Here is a 19,253-nt window from a genome sequence, read left to right on the forward strand (position 1 = left end):
ATCAGCTCGAGTCTGTGCAGCCGGACGGAAACTCCTTCGACATGCTGAGGAACCTCGTGGTGATCAAGAGCCGCTGAAGAGCCACAGGAAATTACATGAAGAGCCACAGGAAATGACATCATGTAAGGCTTTCCTGTAACAGAACGTCTCTCTCTGGCTCTGATGATGCTCGTCAGGAGAAGAAATGTGAATCTTTGAGAGTAACCATGTTTTCTTCAGGATAACATTTATTCTGTAAACGGCCCCTCCACACATTCAGCGATGGATGGACGATGTCCTTCTGCATATGGGCTTTAATATGAGCAATATAGTAACAGATTACAGAGAACTCTACAAACACACATTGATTTGAGTTCATGAAGCAGAAAAATGACACGGTTTCTGTGATTTATTTCCTGCTAATCGAGACCTCAGGAGGGGCTCTGCTCACAGGGCGAAGATCATCAACCAACACCAGCCTCATTCTGACTGACGCTTGTTAACTTTTGATTGTTAATTCTCTTTAGATTTTGAGGTGATTTATATGTTCATATCGGGTTAGTATCACTCAATGTGTTGTAATGATTGTGGTTGATCAACTGATACACTGATGATCCCTTATAAACACATTCCTGAATTATACAAAAATAAATAAAATGATTGTGAATGACTGACGTGTCGTGTGTTTGCTTCATCAGTGAAGCGCTGTGTGTGTGTGTGTGTGTGTGTTTGCTTCATCAGTGAAGCTCTGTGTGTGTGTCTGTGTGTGTGTGTGTTTGCTTCATCAGTGGAGCGCTGTGTGTGTGTGTTTGTTTCATCAGTGAAGTGCTGTGTGTGTGTGTGTGTGTGTGTATGTATGTTTGTAAGTGCGTATTTGCTTCATCAGTGAAGCGCTGTGTGTGTGTCTGTGTGTGTTCGTGCGTGTGTTTGCTTCATCAGTGAAGCGCTGTGTGTGTGTGTGTGTGTGTGTGTGTGTGTGTGTGTGTATGTTTGTGTGTGTGTGTGTGTGTGTGTGTGTGTGTGTGTTTGCTTCATCAGTTCATCAGCCCAGGAGGGATGAATGCCGTCTCTTTTCAACAGGTCAGGTCTGCCCAAAAAATGTTTCCAATTGTCTATGAACCCTATGTTATTTTGCGGACACCACTTAGCCAGCCATTGAGTGATGATAATCTGCTAACTATTTCATCACTCCTTTTAACAGGGAGGGGACCAGAGCAAAAGACTGCCGTTGACATCGTACTTGTGAGTTTACACACCTCTTTAATGTTAATTTTGGTGATCTCCGACTGGCAAAGTCGAAAATCATTAGTGCCGACGTGAATAATAATCTTAAAGAAATTGCGATTAGCTTTAGGCAACACTTTTGAATTAGCTTTAATGTTAGGCGCTCTGGCTCCCGGTAAACATGTGACTATGGTGGCTGGTGGCTCTATTTTCACGTTCCGTGTATTAGAATCGCCAATAACTAGGGCACTTTCAACAGGATCCTCAGTGAGTGCGACACTAAGTGTATGTGTGTGAACCTGTTTGATGGTAATGTGCACACACACATGGGGACCCGTGTCACTGTGGGGACATAAATTGAATTAACATGAGGAAACATAAATCACACAGGCTGAGTTAATGTTAGAAAATGAAAAATTTACTGTAGTTTTGTGTGATGGGCAAGTTTGGGGTGTGTGTGTGGGCTGATAAACCCCACATTATTGGGACAAAATGTCCCCACAAAGATGGCAATATCCAAAATCGTCCTTGTAGGGAAATGTTTTATTCTCCACAAGGAAAACATCTAATAAATCAAACTGGATGAGTTTTATTGAGAACGTAAAAATGCAGAATGTTTCCTGTGATGGGTAGGTTTAGGGGCTGTGTGTGTGTGTGTGATTTGCAAGTTTAGGGTTTGTGTGTGTGTGTGTGTGTGTGTGTGTGTGTGTGTGTGTGTGTGTGTGTGTGTGTGTGAGAGAGAGAGAGAGAGAGAGAGAGAGAGAGTGTGTGTGTGTGTGTATGTGTGATGTGCAAGTTTAGGGTGAGTGTGTGTGAGAGAGACTGTAAGAGAGTGTGTGTGTGTGATTTGCAAGTTTAGGGTTTGCGTGTGTGTGATGTGCAAGTTTAGGGTTTGTGTGTGTGATGGGTAGACAATATACAGTTTGTACAGTATTAAAACCATTACGCCTATGAAGAGTCCCCACAATGATAGCGTGCCAGACGTGTGTGTGTGCGTTAGAGAGTGTGTGTTTCCTGGCAGTCATATTCAGCCGCTCTCGATAACTAGCAGCTCATCTGTCATCTGCACCTCGTGCTTCAGGCTCGTCTCGCGTCTTGATGAGGTGAAAATATTCCTCGAGCTTCGCTAAACGCTCTGAGATCTTTCACCTCATTACACACATTAATCTGCTGCCACGTTCTCACATCCACAGCGATCAGTGTCACTCCATCATTGATGTTATTCTTCAGGTGGTCCAGTGCTCGAGTGGACACATCTATCCATAAAAGCCCTTCTAAACTGCTCAGCCTTTAGAAATCATTAAGCAAATAGCTCTCCTCAGATCCACAATATCCTGTTAAACAATTTCATCTGGAGGGTCTCTGAAGGTCACCCGAAATCTATCATCTCTAATACCAGCTGCATAATACCCGATTCCAATCTTCTCTCCCTGGAGACGGACACGGAGCCTGTTGGCTCTTCTTCAAAATCATAAAAAGCCTCAGTCTTCATCAACAAACAAACAGAGCCCATATTAACCCTCTCCCGGCCTGCCGTCCTGAGGAGTATTAGATCTCAGGCGCTTCATCAAACACTTTATGAGACGCTGAGCTCTTCTCAAATGCAGTCAGAGATGAAAGTTCCTGTACCAATAATAATAAAATTAATAATAACGAAGTCTTCTGCCTTTTGAGAATCACAGCTTTTGATCAACATTTTGTTGCTGAGAGACCACAACACGCTCGCATGTGTCAGCTTGTGTTTATTGAGTTTCTAAGCAAATTAGCTTCAGTCGTTTCTGTAACATTCACTGCATATGTTAGCCTCTTGGATTGCACCATAAATAATCAGACTGCAATGTGTTTCACGCCAATAAATATACCCATCACTTGTTTATAGCAGCTGAATATCAGGATGACCTGCAGGATTGGTTAGAAATTAAATAGTTCAGAAAAACTGGACCCAACAAAGGATTGTTGTTCTTCATATGTCCATAGAAAACATATCATTCCCGCTCAGTACGAAAGGCAATGTCCCAGAGTTCTTCATTTAGAGCCAAAGTGTGAGATGTTCCTCCAGTTCCGCAGACCGGGCTTAAGCACGTCTCAGACTGAACTCATGTTTGAGCTGTTTTAACTGAAAGGGGCTGATTGCACAAAACTAGGATAAGGGATTAAGCCAGGATGCATTTACACTACAACGGTGTACTAAATTTTGCATACAGATTTCAAGATAACCAAGATATCCTGGCATAATCCCTTATCCTAGTTTTGTGCAATAGGCCCTAGATCTTAAAATATGTCAGTGCCGTTGTTTTGTCTCAAGATGCACACTAGTGATGTGTTTTTCTAAGGCACATTTATACAAGTTTTAATGCTGTAACTGAACTAGGCCTAATCATGTTTTAGTGTAAGCCCAGTCTGTGAAACCGGGCTGATTTTTAGTCAGTTTAATCTTCACAGTCAGAGTGACACTCTTTCAGAACATTGATCAGTTTGAGTCAGCCAATCACGTGAGTCTGGGGCGGGACTATCTTTCTAACTAACCAATGACAGATGAGGGCGTGTCATTCAGTTTGGTGGTGTGGAATTCACACAGTAACCCTTTAAGTTCTGAAATTTGTCTAGTTACTGCAGAAATCCTGCTGAAACAGTTGCTTTTAAATGGTTGAATTAGATGACGTTTTCATTTGGTAAGTAATGCCACAAAAGCATACAGTAAGTGGATGGGTATGTCAGTCCAGACACACTTGCATATCTCTGCGTTTAGAGAACAGAGGAGACCCTGAATGACCGAGACATCTTTAAGCTTCTCCTTCCTCGTTATTCCGGACATCATGGCTGTATATCCCGTTGAACTGGCAGCACATTGGGCAAATATATATTCCATACCTGACGTTGCTTTATGTGTGAAAGGAAACCTGTAGCTTTGCATAAATTAACAGAAGAGGTCGTGGCAGCTGGAGCTCGTCACCTTTGGTTGCTGATGATGACAGGCGTGCTGATGTAATGAGGACCGCGACGTCCGTCAGGATGGGGGCTCAGGTACGGGTTCGCCTCCTCAGGGACATGGCTCCGAGCATAGGGTTCTGATGTGGAAGAGCCGTGCTTGGCCAGGACATGCTGGAGGTCCAGAGAGACGTATGGAGCCTGCACCGGAAGCAGCCGCTTCTCCTCGAACCGTGGGTCCATCGGGCACAGTCTGCGCTGACCGAAGGCCTGGAGCCCATGGTGGCGTCCGGCCCGCTCGTCCTCTCGGTTCTGGTTCTGACCGGGCTCCTCTTTAAAGCCGCCCCCGGCTCTGAAACCTCCGTGCAGAAGCTGGGCCGTGAACACTGGGTCGGCCGCCGGACCTGATGGACACAGAGCTGGTTAGATGCGGGTCGCTCTCAGTGAATCACTCAGTCCATTCCATTATCAACCTTAGAACATTTTGATTCACAATGAAATTCGTCATTGATTCACACTTGTAACTGGTTTAATGGTTAGAAATTATAGTGTGTACCAGAGCCTTTGGGTTTGGGGTCCCGCCAGTGGCTGGGTTTCTGTCAGTCTGTGTTTTCTCTGTTATATGATGGAGGGTACTTAGTCAGGGTTAGGGTTAGGTTTGGTTAAGTAACTTGGTTTAGTAATTATGCATAATTTACTGTTATTAGTGTAGTAAGTACATGTAGTAACATGTAACTACATAACCTTAAAGTAGTGTAAAAAACACTGGTGGAGATAATATTTAGAGCCATTATATACTCCCCTAAAGGATCATTAGGAACACCTGGTCAATTTCGAATTAATGCAATTATCTAATCAACCAATCACATGGCAGATGCTTCAATGCATTTAGGGGTGTGGTCCTGGTCAAGACAATCTCCTGAACTCCAGACTGAATGTCAGAATGGGAAAGAAAGGGGATTTAAGCCATTTTGGGCGTGGCATGGTTGTTGGTGCCAGGCAGGCCGGTCTGAGTATTTCACAATCTGCTCAGTTACTGGGATTTTCACACACAACCATTTCTAGGGTTTACAAAGAATGGTGTGAAAAGGAAAGAGCATCCAGTGTGCAGCAGTCCTGTGGGAGAAAATGCCTTGTTGATGCTCGAGGTCAGAGGAGAATGGGCCGACTGATTCAAGCTGATAGAAGAGCAACTTTGACTGAAATAACCACTCGTTACAACCGAGGTATGCAGCAAAGCATGTGTGAAGCCACAACACGCACAACCTTGAGGCGGATGGGCTACAGCAGCAGAAGACCCCACCGGGCACCACTCATCTCCACTACACATAGGAAAAAGAGGCGACAATTTTGCACGAGCTCACCAAAATTGGACAGTTGAAGACTGGAAAAATGTTGCCTGGTCTGATGAGTCTCGATTTCTGTTGGACATTCAGATGGTAGAGTCAGAATTTGGCGTAAACAGAATAAGAACATGGATCCATCATGCCTTGTTACCACTGTGCAGGCTGGTGGTGGTGGTGTAATGGTGTGGGGGATGTTTTCTTGGCACACTTTAGGCCCCTTAGTGCCAATTGGGCATTGTTTAAATGCCACGGCCTACCTGAGCATTGTTTCTGACCATGTCCATCCCTTTATGACCACCATGTGCCCATCCTCTGATGGCTACTTCCAGCAGGATAATGCACCATGTCACAAAGCTCCAATCATTTCAAATTGGTTTCTTGAACATGCCAATGAGTTGACTGAACTAAAATGGCCGCCACAGTCCCCAGATCTCAACCCAATAGAGCATCTTTGGGATGTGGTGGAACGGGAGCCTTGTGCCCTGGATGTGCATCCCACAAATCACCATCAACTGCAAGATGCTCTCCTATCAATATGGGCCAACATTTCTAAAGAATGCTTTCAGCAGCTTGTTGATCAATGCCACGGAGAATTAAGGCAGTTCTGAAGGAGAAAGGATCAAACACAGCATTAGTGTGTGTTTCTAATAATCCTTTAGATGAGTGTAGATCTGACTGCATCACGAGATCTGAACCCAACTGATCTGGATCATGAGACTTTACAGCAGAATCTGAACCTGATTAAAAAATCAGAGCCTCTGCTTTTAAACAACAACAAGAAACATTTTAACTTTATCACTTGAATATGGATAACTGTCATTAAAAAGCAACATTTTAAATAATGGCTCAATCACTGATTTCTGCTTTTTCTTCTGCTGTGTTTTAATCAGGAGATTCTGTAACAGTGCCTCCTACCGTATAACAGAGAAAAAGCTGGAAAATTCTGTCAATGCTGGGGAAGACTTAGGTTTGGGTTAGCCCTGCAATGTGTCTGTCTGTCTGATCTAAGCTCTGTGTGTGTGTGTGTGTGTGTGTGTGTGTGTGTGTGTGTGTGTGTGTGTGTGTACCGGAGTATGAAGCAGGAGTGTGCAGGTGCGCTGCAGGTTTCTTGTCTCCACCGCAGCTCCAGGCCGACTGCAGTGAGGACAGGACCGGCCGTCTGGAGGGGCTCAGGGTCGCCTGCACTTTCCGGCAGTCGCTGGAGGCCTGGGTGTATGTGTGTGTGAGTGTGTATGTGCAGGACAGAGGCAGTGTGTGAGACGGCTGCTGGATGTGTGTCAGTGAGACAGGGCTTTGCTCCTGGCAGGACTTCCAGGACGGAGACTCCAGCGAGGTCTGGAAACCAGAAGCGTTCCCATGGGAGTCTCCGGACGCTTTTCCCAGCGGATACGGACAGGCTTTGGGTTTGCTTCTGATTTTGGCTGCTTTGGCTTTGAGCTGTTTGCGTGAGTCCTGAGGATCTGCAAGACAGTTCTTATAGGACAGGGACGGCCTGGATCGGCTCTGGTCCTGAGAGAGCTGCATCTCTTTATATTCCACATCCCTGCGGAGAGACACGCATCAGTCTCCACACACACATGCTGTTAGGGAGGTCAAAGGTCACTCACGTGAGGACGTAGTTGACGCTGACGATGCAGTGTGGGCGAGATGAACGGCTGTTGTGGACGATGGTGGCGCAGCTCTGCACCCAAACCCAGCCGCCGCGCTTACACAGCAGACGGTAGTACTTGGTGGTTACCTGCCCCTTCACCAGCACTGAGACACACACACACACACACAGAGAGAACACTGTTCAGACATGTCAGAACACACTCCTGCTGTAGTGCAGATGATGTGCAGCGACTCACGGAGATGATGTGCGAATCGCAGGTGGAAGACGTCGCAGCCGTGGACGTGATGGTAGAGAGTCTTCTCGATCAGATCCTGCGGCTCATAGCCAGTCAACTCGGCCACCCTGACACACAAACACACTCCAGTTAGACACACACACACTGCAGTGAGAAACACACAAACACACTCCAGTTAGACACACACACACTGCAGTGAGAAACACACAAACACACTCCAGTTAGACACACACACACTGCAGTGAGACACACAAACACACTCCAGTTAGACACACACACTGCAGTGAGAAACACACAAACACACTCCAGTTAGACACACACACACTGCAGTGAGACACACAAACACACTCCAGTTAGACACACACACTGCAGTGAGAAACACACAAACACACTCCAGTTAGACACACACACTGCAGTGAGAAACACACAAACACACTCCAGTTAGACACACACACACTGCAGTGAGACACACAAACACACTCCAGTTAGACACACACACACTGCAGTGAGACACACACAAACACACTCCAGTTAGACACACACACACTGCAGTGAGACACACAAACACACTCCAGTTAGACACACACTGCAGTGAGAAACACACAAACACACTCCAGTTAGACACACACACACTGCAGTGAGACACACAAACACACTCCAGTTAGATACACACACACTGCAGTGACAGCTCAAACCCATGTCTTCCATACGTCTGTGCGCAGTGGATCTTAAAGCACTGACTCCAGCTGCAGTCCACTCTTTGTGAATCTCCCACACATTTTTGAAAGGGTTTTGTTTCACAATCCTCTCAAGGGTGCGGTTATCCTTATCGCTTGTGCACTTTTTTCTACCACATCGTTTCCTTCCCTTCTCCTCTCTATTAATGTGCTTGGACACAGAGCTCTGAGAACAGCCAGCCTCTTGCCCTCCTTGTGCAGTGTTAATGGTCATCTTTTGGACATCTGTCGAGTCAGCAGTGATAGTGTAGCCTACAGAACTAGCCTGAGAGACCATTTAAAGGCCTGCAGGTGTTTTGAGTTCATTAGCTGATTAGAGTGCGGCTCCAGGTGTCTTCAATATTGAAACTTTTCACAATATTCGAATTATACTGAGATAATGAATTTGGAATTTTCCTTAATTGTCAGTTATAATCATCATAAACGTTTGAAATATATCAGTCTGTGTGTAATGGATGAATATAATATACAAGTTTCACTTTTTGAATTGAATTAATGAAATAAATAGATGATATTTTAATTATTTGACCAGCTCATGTATAATCCTCGCTGATGGTTCTTAGTATCATTGGTGCATCAAGTCCTTCTGGGAAGTTCGTATTTACGAAGTCAGGTCAATTTGATCCGAGCAAAAAGGCGACGGACCATTTCTACAAAAAATTCAGCACACTTTTCTTGATTCTTTTTAAAACAAAATTATGAATAAATAATTGTTTTATATTCTTTTTATGAAGATGTAAAATGTATTGTTATGTATTATTTTTTTTTAAATAGTTTTTATTTTTTAGCTAGTTTTATTGTAAATACATTTTTTATTTATTATTTCAACAAATTAACCATCGATCCTGAAGCTGTATCTCACGGATGATCGTGTGTGTGTGTGAGCGTCTTATTGAGTGTGTGCTTAAAACAAGAACAAATATCTGCCAGACAAAAATAATTTTAATATGAAGCGAAAACAAGATTATTTTTCTGACTCCACTGACAGATATTTGTTGTTGTTTACAGATATTTGTTGTTGTTCTTGCTTACTTTCATTTGAATAATTAAGACTCAATATCTTCAGTGATTTCTCTTTCCCAGTAAAAGAATCCTGATTGAAGAGCCTCTTGTCTGCAGTGCTGGATGGTAACGGCTTGACCGGCCGGATGTCTGCGGTCAGGAGTTTCAGCTCACCTGCTGTCCAGGAAGATGAGTTTGAGATCGAGGCTGGCGCGGAACATGAACATGTTGCTGTGGAGTTTGATCTCCGTCACTCCGCTGGGAGGAAGAGACTGACCCACGGCCACCAGACCCACAATCTGATAGCAGGACTCATACAGGGACACGTCCATCACAAACTGCCGGAGCTTCAGGTACCCACTGCAGTGAATCACCTACACACACCACGGGTTCAGTTAGGAGTGTGTGTGTGTGTGTGTGTGTGTATGTGTGTGTGTGTGTGTGTGTGTGTGAGTGTGTGTGTGTGTGTCAGAGCGATCTGATAGCAGGACTCATACAGGGACACGTCCATCACAAACTGCCGGAGCTTCAGGTACCCACTGCAGTGAATCACCTACACACACCACGGGTTCAGTTAGGAGTGTGTGTGTGTATGTGTGTGTGTGTGAGTGTGTGTGTGTGTGTCAGAGCGATCTGATAGCAGGACTCATACAGGGACACGTCCATCACAAACTGCCGGAGCTTCAGGTACCCACTGCAGTGAATCACCTACACACACCACGGGTTCAGTTAGGAGTGTGTGTGTGTGTGTGTGTGTGAGAGAGTGTCTATGTACTGTTGACCAGCTTCGCAGGGCGTGATTTATTCTAGTTAACACAGACCAGTTGTTTATTGCCAATGTAAATTTTAAACAAATCTCCGAAGCTTGATTCATGAAAGCTTATCCAGCTCGTGCACGTGCACGGGGAAACTGGTGGAGACGCCATGGAAACGGTGGTGTTGGCCGCGTGGAGTCTTTGCTACATTTAATCAGATCAGTTTGCTGGTCATCAGAATCTGGCCCAGCTGCAGTGAATGGCACATGAATGGCTTTAAATGGCTCTCGATGTGAACTCGAGCTCTTGACAAACGCTCTTGCCTTGCTTTATAATGACATTTGCAATGCAAAACTCAGGTTTGAGATGCGCTCGCAGAAAGTAATGCAGATTATCATTTTACCGGCCATCATCTGTTTTGATCCCATATGAAAACGTGCGAGTGTTTGATGATTGAGAGCTAAAAACAGCCGAAGAAAGACACACTCGCCTTATACCCGCCGCACGTGAGTCCTGCGTTCCGCTTCGCCAACACACACTTCATCCGCAGGAAGAACGAGCGCTCAAGCTCAAACTCTGGAACACACAGAACAGAAGAGCCTTGAGATTAATATAAACCATTGCAATTAATTTTGTGTGCGTGTGCACGTGAGTGTGTGAGTGTGTGAGTGTGTGAGTGTGTGAGTGTGTGAGTGTGTGAGTGTGTGAGTGTGTGAGTGTGTGTGTGCGTGTGTGCGTGTGTGCGCGCATACCCTGCAGGAAGTGTGGGTGCAGCGGCGGGTGTGCGCTCAGCACCGCGCTCATCTCATCGTGGTCTGACGGGTGGATGTACTCAAAGATGCTGTTTCCAGTCAGTTCCACCTACAGCACAGATTATACACCATCATTCAGCCGTCACAGATTATACACCATCATTCAGCCGTCACAGATTATACACCATCATTCAGCCGTCACAGATTATACACCATCATTCAGCCGTCACAGATTATACACCATCATTCAGCCGTCACAGATTACACACCATCATTCAGCCGTCACAGATTATACACCATCATTCAGCCGTCACAGATTATACACCATCATTCAGCCGTCACAAATTACACACCATCATTCAGCCGTCACGGATTATACACCATCATTCAGCCATCACGGATTATACACCATCATTCAGCCGTCACAGATTATACACCATCATTCAGCCGTCACAAATTACACACCATCATTCAGCCGTCACGGATTATACACCATCATTCAGCCGTCACAGATTATACACCATCATTCAGCCGTCACAGATTATACACCATCATTCAGCCGTCACAGATTATACACTATCATTCAGCCGTCACAGATTACACACCATCATTCAGCCGTCACAGATTATACACCATCATTCAGCCGTCACAGATTATACACCATCATTCAGCCGTCACAAATTACACACCATCATTCAGCCGTCACGGATTATACACCATCATTCAGCCATCACGGATTATACACCATCATTCAGCCGTCACGGATTATACACCATCATTCAGCCGTCACAGATTATACACCATCATTCAGCCGTCACAGATTATACACCATCCTTCAGCCGTCACAGATTACACACCATCATTCAGCCGTCACAGATTACACACCATCATTCAGCCGTCACAGATTATACACCATCATTCAGCCGTCACAGATTATACACCATCATTCAACCGTCACAGATTATACACCATCATTCAGCCGTCACGGATTATACACCATCATTCAGCCGTCACGGATTATACACCATCATTCAGCCCGTCACGGATTATACACCATCATTCAGCCGTCACGGATTATACACCATCATTCAGCCGTCACAGATTATACACCATCATTCAGCCGTCACAGATTATACACCATCATTCAGCCGTCACAGATTATACACCATCATTCAGCCGTCACAGATTATACACCATCATTCAGCCGTCACAGATTATACACCATCATTCAGCCGTCACAGATTACACACCATCATTCAGCCGTCACAGATTACACACCATCATTCAGCCGTCACAGATTATACACCATCATTCAGCCGTCACAGATTATACACCATCATTCAGCCGTCACAGATTATACACCATCATTCAGCCGTCACAGATTATACACCATCATTCAGCCGTCACAGATTATACACCATCATTCAGCCGTCACAAATTACACACCATCATTCAGCCGTCACGGATTATACACCATCATTCAGCCGTCACGGATTATACACCATCATTCAGCCGTCACGGATTATACACCATCATTCAGCCGTCACAGATTATACACCATCATTCAGCCGTCACAGATTACACACCATCATTCAGCCGTCACAGATTATACACCATCATTCAGCCGTCACAGATTATACACCATCATTCAACCGTCACAGATTATACACCATCATTCAGCCGTCACGGATTATACACCATCATTCAGCCGTCACGGATTATACACCATCATTCAGCCCGTCACGGATTATACACCATCATTCAGCCGTCACGGATTATACACCATCATTCAGCCGTCACAGATTATACACCATCATTCAGCCGTCACAGATTATACACCATCATTCAGCCGTCACAGATTATACACCATCATTCAGCCCTCACAGATTATACACCATCATTCAACCGTCACAGATTATACACCATCATTCAGCCGTCACAGATTATACACCATCATTCAGCCCTCACAGATTATACACCATCATTCAGCCCTCACAGATTATACACCATCATTCAGCCGTCACAGATTACACACCATCATTCAGCCGTCACAGATTACACACCATCATTCAGCCGTCACAGATTATACACCATCATTCAGCCGTCACAGATTATACACCATCATTCAGCCGTCACAGATTATACACCATCATTCAGCCGTCACGGATTATACACCATCATTCAGCCGTCACGGATTATACACCATCATTCAGCCGTCACAGATTATACACCATCATTCAGCCGTCACAGATTATACACCATCATTCAGCCCTCACGGATTATACACCATCATTCAGCCGTCACGGATTATACACCATCATTCAGCCGTCACGGATTATACACCATCATTCAGCCGTCACGGATTATACACCATCATTCAGCCGTCACGGATTATACACCATCATTCAGCCGTCACGGATTATACACCATCATTCAGCCGTCACGGATTATACACCATCATTCAGCCCTCACGGATTATACACCATCATTCAGCCGTCACAGATTATACACCATCATTCAGCCGTCACAGATTATACACCATCATTCAGCCCTCACAGATTATACACCATCATTCAGCCGTCACAGATTATACACCATCATTCAGCCGTCACAGATTATACACCATCATTCAGCCGTCACAGATTATACACCATCATTCAGCCCTCACAGATTATACACCATCATTCAGCCCTCACAGATTATACACCATCATTCAGCCATCACGGATTATACACCATCATTCAGCCGTCACAGATTATACACCATCATTCAGCCGTCACAGATTATACACCATCATTCAGCCCTCACAGATTATACACCAGCATTCAGCCCTCACAGATTATACACCATCATTCAGCCGTCACAGATTATACACCATCATTCAGCCGTCACAGATTATACACCATCATTCAGCCGTCACAGATTATACACCATCATTCAGCCCTCACAGATTATACACCATCATTCAGCCGTCACAGATTATACACCATCATTCAGCCGTCACAGATTACACACCATCATTCAGCCGTCACAGATTATACACCATCATTCAGCCGTCACGGATTATACACCATCATTCAGCCGTCACAGATTATACACCATCATTCAGCCGTCACAGATTATACACCATCATTCAGCCGTCACAGATTATACACCATCATTCAGCCGTCACAGATTATACACCATCATTCAGCCGTCACAGATTATACACCATCATTCAGCCGTCACAGATTACACACCATCATTCAGCCGTCACAGATTATACACCATCATTCAGCCGTCACGGATTATACACCATCATTCAGCCGTCACAGATTATACACCATCATTCAGCCGTCACGGATTATACACCATCATTCAGCCGTCACAGATTATACACCATCATTCAGCCGTCACAGATTATACACCATCATTCAGCCGTCACAGATTATACACCATCATTCAGCCGTCACGGATTATACACCATCATTCAGCCGTCACAGATTATACACCATCATTCAGCCGTCACAGATTATACACCATCATTCAACCGTCACAGATTATACACCATCATTCAGCCCTCACAGATTATACACCATCATTCAGCCGTCACGGATTATACACCATCATTCAGCCGTCACGGATTATACACCATCATTCAGCCCTCACAGATTATACACCATCATTCAGCCGTCACGGATTATACACCATCATTCAGCCCTCACGGATTATACACCATCATTCAGCCCGTCACGGATTATACACCATCATTCAGCCATTTTATGTTGCATTTCCCTAAAATCTGTCAGGTGGCTTGAAGAGAAACCAGTCACTGAACCTCAACTGAGATTAAGACTTGGAATCTGTGTAATTTAAAAAGATTACATCAACTCACAAAAATGTCTTTTGTGAACAGGGTGCGTGTCCACATGGTAAAGTGTGTGTGCGTGTGCTTGTGTGTGTGTGTGTGTGTGTGTGTGTGTGTGTGTGTGTGTGTGTGTGTGTGTGTGTGTGTGTGTCGGGCTGAAGCTAAGCTCCTGTTTGTCTGAAATTGATCTGCGTCCATCTCAAAGACACAGTCTGATTCCCGCTGTAAAAAGTTCATGTATAAAAACACGATTTGCATGTGAAAACAAAAGCGGATTCTGTGCAAGACTTTGATCCATTTTTGTGTGTAAATTAGCAGGGCACATCAGACACAGGGAAGGTCACTTCACAGCACTTCAGCGACAAATTACTTTCTCTGCAGCTGCGCGGAGACGCTAATCTGATCTTTGTAGCGCGGCGGCGCGCGGGGCCCGCAGGAGCGCGCAGGAATGTGCACTTTACTAAACATACTGCGTTTGTGTGTTTGAGATCAGACTAACACACAATAGCGTCCTGTCCGAGTCCGCGTCCGAACATAATGAACTGCCTGTCGACGCCGCTTGCGCTTCAGTTTGCAGAGAGTCTCAGTGTCGGCCTTTCCGTCGTGCAGCAGTGCCAGCACATTTGCATGCTCAGTAGTCCGTGTACACAGGTGCTCCCACATTAACAGCTTCATTTGCGTCGGCCGTGCGATTGGGGCTCGTCTCTCCGGCCGCGGCTGGTTTGACTAGGCAATAAAAACAGCGTTGTCCCTTTAACTCACCCGTGAGATCTCCGATGGATTCTGGATTTCCTCATAAATCTTCTAGTGTTTTATACCAAGGTCATTGCCAACATCTTCACAAAATTCTTCTTGTAGTGCTCCCCAACTAAATTAAAATATCCAAAAATTCCTGCAAAGAAATGCATTTTCCCCATTTCTGTGAAGTGTCTTTTATTGTTTTTATTGTTGTCTTGGTGTGCGACTATTGGTCAGTAAACAATAGTCAAAGTAACTAACATATTTAGCTGTCTCTTTTCCTCCTTTGAAAAGTCGCAGGAAAGCAGAAATAATTTCCCTCTGGTCTGATATTTACCCGCCGGTTTAAAAGCTTAATCTCCATCCCTTTCGTCGTATTTTCAGCCCTTCTCTTCACTGAAGTTTCTTCTGTTTCTGCTCTTGTTCTCTCCACAGACTGATGAGTTTCTGGATAAATGTGTTTGTCTGTAGAATGTGTATAAACTGCACTTTAGACTTTATGAATCTGTGCCATCAGCGTTGCTAAAGATATCAAGGCACGATTAATAGAGGAACCTATAGCCTATATTCATTACTGATCTGCCCGCATTGACACTAGCCTACCTGAAATAAGCTGATAACATCCCCCATTTCTCCAGAACGACTGTACAGCCGAATCAAATTCTGTTGCATTATTTTCCTGTTAACACTGTGAAGCTGCTTTGAAACAATTGGACTTGTAAAAAGCGGATATAAATAAAGGTGATTTGATTTGGTTTATCCACAAAAGCCGTCATTTTCTCACCCTCGTGTCGCTCCTGTTGACTCTGATTAAATCTGTTTTATGCCAATGCTGTTCGGTTCCCAATAATGTTCTGCAAAATATCTTCTTTTGTGTTCAGCAGAAGAAAGAAACCCGTGCTGGTTTGGGAGGACATGAGGGTGAATGAAGTGTCCCTTTAAGGCGTTTATGACTGCGCTGATTCTGCTGCAAACATTCGGAGCCCAAATCCTAATTTACATTTATGAATTTTATTTATGAAAGATTTTATCCAAAGCGACTTACACATTTTAAATCTAACCCAACAGATCAATAGCCAAAAATAGAAATTTTATCTCACATGAATCATAATTTACAATATTATGCTATTTAAAATTGTATTTTAATTAGTTAAATGCATTGGATTCCTTTCAAAAACATTCTGTTTTTTAACGATTGTGTGTGCGTGTGTGTGTGCGTGTGCGTGTGTAAGTGTCTGGGTCTCTACATGCCCAAATGTAAAATCTAGACGTTAAACAAGCTCAACCTCAGTGTTTTTCTTCAGATCTGAATTTCTCAATAGAGGCACAATATGAGGAATAGCGATACTGAGCAAACAGTCACTTCACATTCCGCAGATAATATTATAAAGCCATTCTTCTGAACGTTCACATGTTCTCAGTGGTGTGTGTGTGTGTTATCACTGTGACCCCAGAGTGACCCCGGGTTCATGTTAAACTCTCACCTGTGACAAACCCAGATGGACCGAAGCCGTTTCTGAAATGTACATGATTTTACCGTCAGACGCGACGACAAACACAAACCCGTCCAGTGTCTGGAAAATAACGCCAGAATACATAAAAACATACATCATATGATTCATTTGCGTAATTATCAGAAGCGTTTCAATAAATTAGCAACAAAAGTGAAGTTGTGTGTAAAAGTGTCGCACCTGGAGCAGGTGAGATCCGAGATCTCTGGCCATTAGATCCAGAGGACTGACCCGTGCCGACTGACCCCAGGCCTCTCCGAGACCTCACAACACACACACACACACACACACACACACACACACACACACACACGCACACGCACAGACAGAGAGAGAAGATCAGTCAAACATTCATTACGAACATTTGCCTGAATCCTGCAATAAACGTCATATTCGCTTTATTCCTCCATTAATTAATCGCAAGAGAAGTGGGTGTTTTATAATATTATTAGTTTGGGATGTGAAGAATTCCTTTAGGCTATATAGCTAGCCTAGGCCTAAATATCAAAAACGAAGAATGAGCAAAATATGTCTTGGAATAAACTCATTTAAACTGCAGTTTAACGGGACTTTATATCCATCTTTATTACCACATGCTGATTAAACAAATAAATTGCTTAACTTTACATGGAGAATCTGAAAAAAAATATGGGTTTTGTGGATTCCTGCACGTAAAATAGCAAATATTGTTCCCCTGAAGCCGTAATGTTTTATTTTAATTACATAAAATTATCCAACGTTCAAAACTATTTTAAATTAATAGCCTATTGTAGTTGTAGTCATGGGATGCTAATGGTCAATTACAGAATTACAACAACACATTGTTCTAGCACGATGTAATTTTAATAAAACGGAAATTGCAAAAAATGAACAAATGGATTTTTTTTATTTTATTTTGAGTAATCTATAAAATAAATAGCCTACCTCTAAATTGATAGGCTTTTTAGGGCCGATGCGATATGGATTATTTATTTTCTTCCATTTGTGAAATATTATCCCGTAGCTAGGCTATACAATTTGAGATCTGCTATGTTATGATTAAATTTAGCTTTTAAAAGACCGAAAGAGAAAAGCACTAGGCCTACATCTGTGATGGGTTCATTCATTTTATGTGAGCTGGTAAACATTTCATTATATAAAATAAACACTCTGGCAATTATTTTCTTTTAAGGACACATTTAACTCTATATTTCTACACCTAAAGTCAGAAGATCGCTGCTTGAACACTGTATTTTCACACGATTCTCTCGATCCGAAAAACAACTCTTAATCATTATTACCTAGCCTAGCCATTAATCATTTTATTTCTAGACTTTTGGACTTAAGGACTAGCCCAATTTACTTAATTAGGTAATTTTCAAATGCTTTAAGATTATTTCAATGAAATTAAAATGGTCCGCCATTGAAGATGTAAGTTAGGCTTAACTGAATTTAGTTGAGCATCCTTAATAAACCCTTTCGAAGGAAGCGCGGCTCGGATCTTCATTAATAAACCCGAGAGAGAGGACCCGACGGCGGGTCTGGGGCTTACCGTCCGGGAACACGGCTCGGATATTCATTAATAAACCCGAGACAGAGGACCCGACGGCGGGTCTGGGGCTTACCGTCCGGGAACACGGCTCGGATCTTCAGGTAGCTGCTGGTCAGCCGGATGATGGACGCTTTGTCCAGCTGAGATGTGATCGCCGAGGGCAGCGGCAACAGTTTGGCCAGCTCATAAAACTCTCCATTCTCTTTTTCTCTTCGTGTCTTCGCAGCATTCTTGGACTTTTCCTTCATCTCGGACACATGGAGAAGATGCTCTGATCTTTCTCTGTAATGATGGTCAGGCGGATCATTAATGCTTTTTTCCTGCGTTCCGTTTGTGTTGGAAAGAAAACTGAAGTGACTGAAGCTTCCCGATGGCCCTGATGTCTGTGAATTAAATTATATAAAATGAAAACGGTGCTGGAGTGACTGTAAATCACCTCTAACTCTTCACACACCGAAGGTCCTTCAGTAAATCAGCCAGTCATGTCGCATTAGATTCGGATAACTTCTGATATAGCCTACTTTAGAAGAGCATTTGAACTCCATTTCATTGTGAATCAGATTTCACCGCCACAGTCGCTTTTAGCTTCGACTCGCTTTTGATTTGAAAGATTTAAAAATGACAGATTACAGAGATGCAAAATTAGGCTAACTTCTGATAAATCCATGACGACGAGCATACAAATCAAACAGTAAAGATGAATTTACGAACAGCTGCTCAATGTGTCGATGTGCTCCAGTCCTCCATTTCACGAGTGTTTATTTCCAGTTTAAAATGTTTCGTTTTCTTTTCTTGTTTATTCCTCTCGACGCCTGAATATTCCTCTCAAGACTCCTCAGACTCCGCTCAGCCTTTCGATTATTCCGGCGCTTTGATAGAGAGAGAGAGAGAGAGAGAGAGAGAGAGAGAGAGAGAGAGAGAGAGAGAGAGAGAGAGAGAGAGAGAGAGAGAGAGAGAGAGAGAGAGAGAGAGAGGTTACTCTCGTTACGTCACAGTCTCTTGTGTGTGAGGATGGTGATGGTTATTGGCTGTCTTACACAATTAGTTATTTTTTAT

The 19,253-nt window shown here is 43.8% G+C and overlaps 2 protein-coding genes across 2 annotated transcripts in view; one reads left to right on the forward strand and one right to left on the reverse strand.

Annotated features, from left to right (window-relative positions):
* The window catches only part of hlcs (holocarboxylase synthetase (biotin-(proprionyl-CoA-carboxylase (ATP-hydrolysing)) ligase)), a 48,239-nt gene extending 47,589 nt beyond the window's left edge, over positions 1-650 (forward strand). Inside the window, exon 10 of the mRNA XM_067433310.1 lies at positions 1-650. This exon is cut by the window's left edge and continues 92 nt beyond it. Coding sequence (XP_067289411.1) covers positions 1-77 — 77 coding nt within the window. The 3' untranslated portion in view covers positions 78-650.
* A 2,291-nt stretch (positions 651-2,941) lies between these two features.
* sim2 (SIM bHLH transcription factor 2) lies at positions 2,942-18,994 on the reverse strand. The gene is made up of 10 exons (XM_067433321.1): positions 18,271-18,994; positions 16,847-16,929; positions 16,640-16,729; positions 10,571-10,679; positions 10,309-10,394; positions 9,238-9,437; positions 7,325-7,431; positions 7,085-7,232; positions 6,545-7,020; positions 2,942-4,535 (listed from the first exon to the last, which is right to left on the reverse strand). Exons 1-10 carry the CDS (start codon positions 18,443-18,445, stop codon positions 4,153-4,155), a joined length of 1,857 nt encoding a protein of 618 aa, XP_067289422.1. The 5' UTR covers positions 18,446-18,994; the 3' UTR covers positions 2,942-4,152.
* Between the last annotated feature and the right edge of the window lie 259 nt (positions 18,995-19,253).

The sequence above is a fragment of the Pseudorasbora parva genome, chromosome 23 (assembly GCF_024679245.1).
Source record: "Pseudorasbora parva isolate DD20220531a chromosome 23, ASM2467924v1, whole genome shotgun sequence".
In the NCBI taxonomy this organism is placed as follows: Eukaryota; Metazoa; Chordata; class Actinopteri; order Cypriniformes; family Gobionidae; genus Pseudorasbora; species Pseudorasbora parva.